Source organism: Trichosurus vulpecula, chromosome 6 (assembly GCF_011100635.1).
Source record: "Trichosurus vulpecula isolate mTriVul1 chromosome 6, mTriVul1.pri, whole genome shotgun sequence".
NCBI classification, from domain to species: Eukaryota; Metazoa; Chordata; class Mammalia; order Diprotodontia; family Phalangeridae; genus Trichosurus; species Trichosurus vulpecula.
The window spans coordinates 167,054,356-167,065,476 of NC_050578.1; the positions used below are offsets into that span (position 1 = coordinate 167,054,356).

Below are 11,121 nucleotides of genomic sequence, written 5' to 3' on the forward strand. Positions count from 1 at the left end.
GTATGTGTCTAAGTTTCAATCAGTTTAATTAGATCAACACTTAGCTAAGAGCGCATCAGCAAATTTAAGTCCTGATAGGGGAGGCAACATCAGGAGAATATGTCAAGAAAATTTTTTAAAAGCTACCAGAAAGGAAAAAAGATTAGATGGGAATGGTGTTATTATTGTACTTAAATTATTCATCATGTGAATCCTGACAAGGGCTTGGAGGGAGTGATTAAAAATTTTGTTACGATACCTTATGCATTTTGTGGTTGTTGCTTAGTCATTCAGTCATGTCTGACTCTTTGTGACCACACAAGGTCCTTCTATCTCCACTGTCACTCGAAGTCTGTCCAAGTTCATGTTCGTTGTTTCCATGATGCTATCTATCCATCCCCTTTTCCTTTTGCCTTCAATTGTTCCCAACATCAGGGTCTTTTCCAATGAGTCACGTTTTCTCATGTGGCCAAAGTATTTAAGCTTTAGCTTCAGAATTTGACCTTCCAATGAATAGCTTGAATTAATTTCTTTAAGTATTGACTGAGTTGGTCTCTTTGCTTTGCTGTCCAAGACACTCTCAAAAGCCTTCTCCAGCACAATTACAAAGCAGCAATTATGCAGCTCTCAGCTTTCCTTATAGTCCAAATCTCATAGCCATACATCGTTACTGGAAAAACCATCACTTTGACAATAAGGACCTTTGTGAGCAAGGTGGTGTCTCTGCTTTTTAGTATGACGTCCAGATTTGCCAAAGCTTTCCTTCCAAGGAGCAAGCGTCTTTTAATTTCAGGACTGCAGTTGCTGAATGCAGTGATCTTTGAGCCCAAGAATATAAAATCTGACACTGCTTCTATTTCTTCTCCTTCTATTTGCCAGAAAGTGATGGGACCACTTGCCAAGCTTAGTCTTTTTTTTTTTTTAATGTTAAGCTTCAAGCTGGTTTTTACACTCTCCTCTTTCACCCTCATCAACATGCTTAATTCCTCTTTACTTTCTGCCATCAGAGTGAATATCTGCATATCTGAGACTGTTGATATTTCTCCCAGTAACCTTAATTCCAGCTTTTGATTCATCCAGCCTGGGATTTGCCTGATGTATTTTGCATATAAGTTAAATAAATAAGGTAACAATATGCAGCCTTGTCATATTTCTTTCCCAACCTTAAACCAATCAGTTGGTCCACATTTGGTTCTAAGCATTGCTTCTTGGCCTGTGTACAGGTTCCTCAGGAGACAAGTAAGATGATCTGGTACTCCTGTCTCTTTGAGGACTTGCCACAATTTGTTGTGATCCACACAAAGTGTAATCAATGAAGCGGAAGAAGATGTTTTTCTGGAACTCTCTTGCTTTCTCCATAATCCAGTGAATGTTGGCATTTGGTCTCTAGTTCCTCTGCCTCTTCGAGAACCAGCCCAGTCTTCTGGTAATTCTCAGTTCACATACTACTGAAGCCTAGCTTGAAGAATCTTAAGCATAACCTTGCTGGCATATGAAAGAGTCTAATTGTTTAGTAATCTGAACATTCCTTAGCATTACCCTTCTTTAGGATTGGGATTTAAATTTACCTTTGCCAATCCAGTGGGCTCTGTTGTGTTTTCCGAATTTGCTGGTATATTGAGCGCAGCACTCTAACATCGTCTTTCAGGGTTTTAAATAGCTCAGTTGGAATTCTACTAGCCTTATTATTTATTATATATATTATTTTGTTATATATATATATATGTTATATATATATATAACATATATATATATATGTTATATATATAATATATAGTATATATTATAACATTATATTATATATTATATATAATATTATAATTATATATTATATATACTATATAATATTTCCTAAGGCCCACTTGACTTCATTCTCAAGGATGTCTGGCTCTAGTTAGATCAATAACCACACCATCATGGTTATCAATGATGTTAAGATCTTTCTGGTACAGTTCTTTTATGTATTCTTACCACTTCTTCTTTTTTCTCCCACTTAATAGTTTTTTTTTTCAAATTACATGTAAAGATAGTTTTCTACATGAACTTTTATGAGATTTCGGTTTCCGAATTTTTCTTCCTCCTTCCCTATACCCCCTCCACAAGACAGCAAACAATCTGATATAAGCTATAAATGTACAATCATATTAAATATATTTCCACATTAATCATGTTGTGAAAGAAAAATCAGAACAAAAGGGAAAAAACATGAGAACAAAAAAAAATTTTTTAAGTGAAAATAGTATGCTTCGATCTGCATTCAGACTCCATTGTTCTTTCTCTGGATGTGCCACCTCTTAATCTCTTCTGCTTCTGTTAAGTCCCTACCATTTTTTATCTTTATGCATGTAATTAAATGACTTTGGATGGGAATGTTTCTAAGCAAGTTTAGATGCATGAAAACATATTTCTCAAGTTTTATTACCTCAAATAAAATAACACCAACGCTTTTGATAAAAGTTTTAAAATTTTATTTTTAAATTAAAAGGTGATATTCATCTGTGTGGAAACACACAAACTTGAATAGGAAGGCATGTTGGAAAGTATTTCAGTGATTCAAGAGAAGCAGGCCATAGCCTTGGAAAAATATACTAAGTGTCCCTATGACAGTTGAAAGAACTATCCAACTCCTATTTCATTTTCTCTACCAAGGAAAATTATTTTCAGAGTAGGAAGGATAGAACAAAAATCGCTAACAAGGAAAGGAAATACAAGAGACCGCTTATTGGATTAAAAGTTCAATGAGTCAACAAATATGACATGGAAACAGTATGGTGTCAAAATGTGAAGAGTTAACAGTCCTGGTTAAACCACATATAAAATACTACGCTCATTTATGTTTTAATTTTCTTTATTTTTCTTGGGGTTTTTTGTCTGTGTTTTCTTTCACATGACTAACATGGAAATATGTTTTTCATGTTTGCACATGTTTAACCTTTATCAAAATGACTGCCTTCTCAATGAGGGGTCAGGGAATGCAAGGTGGGAGAGAATTTGGAACTCAAAATTGTAAAAATGAAGGTTAAAAATCATTTTTACATGTAATCAGAAAAAAAACAAAATATTAAAGGGAGAAAATAAAAGGGTTAAACTAAGGGGAAAATAAAATACTATGCTCAGTTTAGTGTGTCACATTTAAAGGTAGAATGGTGACCAGGATAGTGAAAGGGCTTGAACCTATAATCCATACAGGGATGGTTCAAAGACATAGGAATGGTGAAACTGGAAAAGATTTATGACAATATTTCAAATAATAATAGCTGACATTTGTACAGGACTTTTTGATTTAGAAAGCACTTGACACAAATTCTCATTTGAGCTTCAACTCATTTTTGGACTTGTGGGGTGTGTGTGTGTGTGCGCGTGTGTGTGTGTGTGTGTGTATGCGCGCGCGCGCACGTGCTCCATTTTACAGATAAGAAAACTGAGCTCAGAGAAGTTTAATAACTTGTCCATAGTCAGGTGGCTAATAAATGTCAGAAGTAATATTTCAAACCCATATTCTTCCTGAATCCACATTATAATGTTATCTTACATAGCCTTTCCAAATTGCTTCTGTTCAAATATTATGAGGCAGTGTTAATGTGGGAGAAGGATGAGATTTGTTCTACCTTACTAAAAGGAAACATTGGGACTGATAGATGGATGTTATAGGATGGCAGATTTCTAGTCAAATTTGGGAGTGGGGGGAGAGAACTCTTTCAAACCATTAGAGCTGTCCGAAAATTGAATCAGTTGTCTTGGCAATTAGTAAATGTTGATTTGACTAGATTTATATTATTTTAATTCTCCTGCTTTCAAAAGAAAATTGCCCAAAAACTATTCTTGCTTCTAAGCAGATGCTAGAGTTAGCTTTTGGTTTTACCAAATAGTTGAACTCCCAATACACAAATGATTTTGGGGATTAGGAAAGTAACTTTTTAAAATGCATTCTCTAGTCAAGGTTGAAGAGGTTGTGGAAAGAAAGACAGACACAAAAATAAACTGTTGATGAAGTTGTGAACTGGTCCAATAACTCTGGAGAATAATTTGGAATTACACCAAGAAAATTACTAAAAAGTCCTCTTTGACCCAGAGATCTTGCTATTAGACATATACTCCCAAGGAGGTCAAAGATAAAAATACACCAAAATATTTTTGTAGTTGCAAAGAGCTAGAAATAAAGAAGATACCTATCAACTGGGTAATGAGTGAACGAGCTGTGGTACATGAATGTAACAGATGATTACTGTGCTATGAGGAACAACAAATACAATATAAAATGTTCTTTATATTCATTATGTTATGATATAATGTGATAACATTATAATGCATAAATTACACATTATAAGAAACAATATAAAGAATAAAGAATATAATCATTTCCCACCTAGCTATTTTCCTGGACTTCATCATCTCCAGAAACTCATCATTCTGCAAGATGAAATCAACTGGCTGTCCTCTATGCCTGGAATCAGGTTTGCTGGTTAAATATTTAACAACCAGCTCTTCAGAAGAAAAAAAAAAGGCCATGTATGCACGATATACTTTTAAATTTTATCTGCATCATTAATAATTTCTTCATTACTTCCTAAGTCTAGACAATCAACAAAATAATAAATCAAGCTCTGATTTGTAGCATTCACCAACTGCCAAGGTGTAATTGCTCACACTGAAAATTTAACAGTTGGCTCTGTTGAGTTTATATGAGTTGTCTGCAAAACTATGCATAACAGGGGCAGCTGACTAGCTTGCTTAGAGACACCCAGGAACACGTGTAGCCTACAAGGCACTATGTCCACAGGCAACAGAAGTGGAAGCCTACCCCGGGAAAGCTCCAGATTGGTCAGAAAACCCCAGGGTAATGAACTTGGAAGCCCAGGGACGTGGTAGGAAGAAGTGACCAGCAACAGATCAGGACAACCCAGGCACCCAGGACTTCATTTTGAAGTTCCAGCACTCTGATCCTCCATGATCCATGAAGGCCAAACCCAGGGGTCATGGAAGTTGGCACAGGGAGCCAGGGGATCCAGAACAAAAATGGCCAATCATTCCACCCAAAACTGCATCAGCCTGTAGAGTCTTGCCTTGGCACAAAGCTCCCATTTCAGAACTGAATTTGAGTAAATCAAAGAAAATACTGCCTAGCATGAAATATTATTGCAAGTCTAGAGATCGTTCTAAAGAAAGAATGAGTAACACTATAAAAACTGCAAGCTGAAATTCAAAGGAAAAAATGGATTTTCCACAAGGACTACATGAATATCTAAAAGAAATGAAGAAATTAAAAAAAGTCTCTGGAACAAAGAACTGGAAAAAGAATTGCTTACAAGAGAAAGTGGGAAACCATACCCAAGAAATGGATTCTCCCCTTCCCCCCACTCCTGCAAACTAGAATAGACCAAACAGAAATCAATACCTGCAGAGTACAGTAAGAAATATTAGAATAAAACTTTAAAATAGGAGAAATAGAAGAAAATATAAGGTACCTAATATCAAAAACAACTGACCTGAAAAAAAGATAAAGGAAAAGTTGTTTAAGAATATACTGGGTGGGGTAGAGCACTGGCCCTGGAGTCAGGAGGACCTGAGTTCAAATCCAGCCTCAGACACTTGACACACTTACTAGCTGTGTGACCCTGGGCAAGTCACTCAACCCCAATTGCCCTGCCTTTTCCCCTCCAAAAAACAAAACAAAAACAAACAAACAAAAAAGAATGTACTGGCATCCCTAAAAAACATGATTTATTTTTAAAAGCCTGGGGACAATAATTTAAGAAATCATAAGTGAAAACTGTTCAAATCTACTTACAACCAGAGTAAAGTTTAAGTTAGAAAGAATCCATTAATCACTTCCTGAAATGAACCCCCAAAAGAAAAAGGCCCAGGAATGTCATAACCAAAATCTAAAGCTCCACTTCTTTCCAAAGAAAAAAATATTTCAAGTGTATATATAAAGGAGTTAAAGTACAATGAATTGCAGCCAGGATGACACAAGACATGACAGTTTCCACTTAAATTCAGAGGAGATCTTGGAATTCAATATTACAAAAGGGAAAAAAGCAAGGCTTACAATGAAGAATAACTTACTCTGCAAAGCTGAGTATGATCCTAATGGGGGGGGGGAATAAGAAAATGAACCTTTAATAAAATAGAAGACTTTCAAGTATTTCTCATAAAAATATCAGAGCTGAGAATTAGAATTCTGAAATACAAACACACAAGTCCAAAGAAACCTCAAGTAAGTTTATTTAAGCAATTAGAATCGATGTTTCAGTACTAATATTATAACAGAAGAGAAGAAATATGTATCCCTTAAGAACCTTAATTATTTCAAAGGGTATTGAGGGAGTTAAGTAAGAAAAACAGAGGTCATGGTGTAGGTTAGTTTTGAGGGTCTAAAGAGGGGAAAGAGAAGAGAGGAAAAAAAGAAAGAATACACTAATATAGAGAGCAGGAAGAAGGAGGTATAACTTGCCATTTCTCATAATTAGGGCATGTGAAAAGGGGAAAAGGCGGTTGGCAGAGTGGGCCTCAAATGAGCCTCACTCTTATCTGAAAACAACAAAGGAGGGTTGAACACATAGAGAGAGTTTGGTGTAGAAATGATACATTGGACCCAAAAAGGAAACAAGCAGGGATGGGAGAGGGTAGCAGTATAGGGAAGCAGTTAAGATGGAAGTAAACAGCCACAAGCAAAACCAATTTCCTGAATTAAGGAATTAAAAGGTAGAGAGGAAGAAAGACAAAGAACCAAAATCTTGGGGGCCAAGGAGAAGGGACTTATATTGTCTCTTAAGACAACTGGGAAATGGCTGAGCAAATTGTGCTTTATTAATATAATGGAACAGTATAATGCTATAAGAAATGATGATAAAAAAGTGATTTCAGGGACTCCTGGATAGTATGAACTAATGCAGAGTGAAGTAAGTAGAACCAGGAGAAACAATTTCTACAGGGCTAGCAACCTTGAAAAGCTCAAAACTCTGATTAAGGAAATGACCAACTGTGTAATGACCATGTTCCTCACCTCCTGACAGAGAGGTAATAGAAAAAATGTTCAGAAAGAAAAACATTTTTGGATGTGGATTCCTGTTACTTGCCTATGCTTTTTTGTTGGACAGACTTTTATTTTCCTCTTGATTTTTATTTGTAGTAAGGGTGATAGGGAGGGGAAGAGTTAGCAATAGTGATTTTAAAAAAAAGAGGTCCATTATAACATTTTATAAAATGTAAAGAAGTTGAGGAAGAAGCACAGACAAGCAGGATAGTTTTAAAAGTAACATGTATAATTTATTATATATATGTATTTATATATATTTTTACAATAAGCAGTATGAGACAGTTTCGCATAGAATGTTCTTTTGTGTTCTGTGAGAAATGCTCTTTTTTAGTGTTTAAGATCAGAATAACTTTTTTAAATTAAAGCCAAAATCTGCTTCTCTATAATCTCCACCCATTCCTCCCAGTTCTGCCATCTAAGGCCAGAACTATCTAATAGTTCTGAATATGTCTAATAGTTCATGTCTTAGTTCCATGTGACAGCCCTTCAAAGTCATGGAGAGAGCTATAATGTTCTCCCACCTCCCCCTTGTTTTCTTTAGCTTAAAGATACCCAGTTCTTTCAACTGCTCTTCTTTATGGTATATCAAAGGTCTACATACTTTTGGCTGCCCAACTCTAGCCATTACCCAACTTATTAATGTCCTTCCTAAAAAGTGGCAGAACCCAGAAGTGAATACAATACTCCTGATGTGGTCTGGTTAGAGCAGAATACCTACTCCTAGAAACTGACTTTCAATGTAGCCTAAGATACCACTAGCTTTTCTGGTTGCCACTCTGTTGGTTCACACTGAGCTTACAACCTACTAAAATCAAATTAAATTATGTCTAACCAAGTTTTCTCCATCCCCTACTTAGAAAGTTTATTTTCTAAATCCATGAATAAAATGTTACATTTATTCCCTATAACCTATGGCCTAGCACATCTCTGCATTTAAAAGGAAGAGGTTCAATTTTAGGGACTTCTCACACAAATAACCAGAGTTTTACCCCTCTAGTAATATAAGAATTTGACTTTTTGTCTTGGTTTGAACAGAAAGGGAAAAAAGTCACTAGATCACATGCAAGCACCCAGGCTAATAAAACAGGCTATCGCACAGACATTATTTAACCAAACAAAAAAATTATGCAAAGACTTGTCTCCAAACCCACAACAAAGGCAACTCTCCTTCCTTTCTAGGGGGCCTATACTTCCCACCGGAACCCAAAGTCTGCTATACTTGGGGTTGTGACTCTCTAGTAACCCAAGTTACCACAAAGTTGATGCCCTTTCCAGGACCTATACACGTTACATAAATCACAGCACTAGTCAAGACTAAGATCCAGTTTTGCTGCTCCAAATTATGGCTAGCATTTATTTTCCTCAGATCCAGGACCTTAGGTAAATAATAATAATGGCTTTAAGGTTTGCAGAGCACTTTTTATATATTGCTTAATCTGATTCTCACAATAACCCTCTGAAGTAGGTGCTATCATTACCCCCATTTTATAGAAGACGAAAAAGGCTGAAAGAAATCGCCTAGGGCCACACAGCTATAAAGTATCTGAGGTAGGATTCCTGGCTCTAGGTCCAACAATCTATCAACTCTCCATCTAGCTGCTTCCCCTCCATCGCTGTCACTGCCTCCATGCCATTCCTGAGGCTATGTGAATAGCCCCTCCAGCCCTCCCTACAGGATGCTCCTCCAAGTAACCGAGTCCAAGTTTTCAAATAGCCCCTCTCTCTTCTGTCCTGGTCTCTGCCCCCGCCCCTGTTTTTCCAGTTTTCTAACTCCAAAACTCTTTTAAAATTCCACACAAGGATGCTGACTTCTTCCTCAGGGTTAAGTTAACCACTTTGATCACCAAGTCACCGCCCTGCAACTTCTGATCTGTAAACCCTTGCAATAAATATCCATGTGATGTTAAAACACAAAGCAGTACCCAGGTAAGGTCAGTTAACACCTTAGCAAAGAGTCATTAAGATTCAAACTTTCCCTGACAAGTAGGATTCTGGACTATCTTACTATAAGGCTGCACCTGAGCAGACTCTGCCCATCCTCACTGAGTTTCATCTTGATAGATTCAGTTAATTCTGGGTAACTTTTTATCCTGTCTCTGTCACTCAACCCGTTCACTATTCTTAAGTTTCACCTGCAATTTTCATACGCCTTTATCCAAGCCATTGAATAGATATGTTAAAGGGCACAGGATCAAGAAAAGATCCCCGGAGCACTACACTAGAGAAAAATCTTACTACTCTCATTTAGTTTAAATCTCTCCACATCATCCACAATTAGACTGAGGAAGACTAAAATGGCAAAAAGAGCTAATAGGGAAGAAAGAGATACGCTTAAGATATATGACAGAAAATAAAAACCTAAAGGCAAGTTTGCTTGCTAAAATTAATGTCGTAACATTTTTCCTATGAAAAATATCAAAGTTTCATGTGTTCAGATTTGTGATATGTTATTCTCTGTAGACCACTAAAGCCATCTGTCCGTGTTTAAGCAATCACTAAGATTAATAAAAGTCTTGGGATTAAATAGTTCCATTAATGCCTTAGAAAATATTCAGAAGGGGCAGCTAGGTGGCACAGTGAGTAGAGCACCGGCCCTGGAGTCAGGAGGACTTGAGTTCAAATACGACCTCAGACACTTGACACATGTACTAGCTGTGTGACCTTGGGCAAGTCACTTAAACCCAATTGCCCTGCCCCCCCCCAAAAAACCAAAAAAAAACCCCAAAATCCGAAAATACTCAGAGTAACAATTATGTAATATGACTGATTTAAAAAAAACAGATCTTAAATGTATGAATAAATAAGTGTACTCCAACAGTTAGTTTGGAAAGCAACAATATTATCATTGCCCTAAATATTTTTGGAATATCAATTTGTTAGGCTCAAAAACCAATTTCATTACTTTTGTAATCACGTTTCCATCTAGATACAATACAACCAGCCCTGCCTGGGTCTAAGAATTTAGCATTCTGAAAATCAAATTCACATCCAAAGAATAAAGATTTGTACCTGCTGATGATATTCAAATCACTCTGCGTATGATAACTGAATATGATAAATGAAATCACTCTGAAGACCATTCCAAAAAAGATGTTACCCAAAAGAAAAAAAGGCAACATTACGTGAATAATAGATGGCAGAGATATACGTATATGTTCAGGAATCTGAATACACATATACCTAGTATACATTTTGAGCTCCGGAGAAAACTTTCAGTGGGATAGATGAGTTCCTCAACTTTAATTTTTAGCCTACTTTGTAACTACACCGTGTATCCGAGTGCCTAGCATAGAAGTTCACAGGTAAGATTATGAATAATACAAAAATAGAGACTAAGGGGATACGCTTAGGGCAAGTGAACAATATTTTTAAATATAAACATACTTTGAAAGAAAACTATCCTTTCAATTCCCTTACTTCCCATTTCAGTGGAATTGTCAAGAATTCTATTCAAATCTTGCAAACCTACTCAAGAAGCTTGTCTCGAAATTCAAAGGATATCCTTTACACCCCGAAAATTATAAAGCTATCCATTTTCTCCAATACCTTGAAATCCTGTATCTACTTACATTTTAGAGCACTGAAAGCTAGTTCATAGGACAAACGCTGGGATTTTTCATCTTCAAAATCCGGCAAGGTCAGCACTGGATCACTGCCATACCTTATCAAGACTTTGTCGGGCGCCTTGTCAATTTTAATGCCCTGAAAAATATTAGCTGCCTTTATATAAACAGTGTCGTGATAGCCATTTTTTTCATTTAAACATAGTATACTTTTTTCTTTGGATCCCGATTCCTCCGTATGTGTCAGGGAAGTGAGTTTTGATATTTCATTTTTAATTTCTTCTTTGGAAAACTCCAGTTCATTTGTAGAGTTGATCATACTTCCCAGTAGTTCCATCAGTAAAATAAGCTGGAATCATAAATTATGAACCATTGGGCTCCGTGACTGATGGTGTCACCCGCATCCTAAACATGGTTTCTGCGGGAGGGGGGACAAAAAGGATCTGGATCAGTCAATTAAAGCGCCCCTTCTGCCCGCATGGACGATGCTCAGCTGGGGAACCTCGAGGGGCTGAGCGCCCAGATCTAGGGGTTCTTTCC

At 36.7% G+C, this 11,121-nt stretch overlaps 1 protein-coding gene across 1 annotated transcript in view; it reads right to left on the reverse strand.

Annotated features, from left to right (window-relative positions):
- Positions 1 to 10,900, reverse strand: part of NSUN7 (NOP2/Sun RNA methyltransferase family member 7) — an 87,319-nt gene extending 76,419 nt beyond the window's left edge. The window contains exon 1 of the mRNA XM_036762578.1: positions 10,588 to 10,900. Coding sequence (XP_036618473.1) covers positions 10,588 to 10,900 — 313 coding nt within the window. The remainder of the gene's footprint in view (positions 1 to 10,587) is intronic.
- Positions 10,901 to 11,121: the final 221 nt, after the last annotated feature.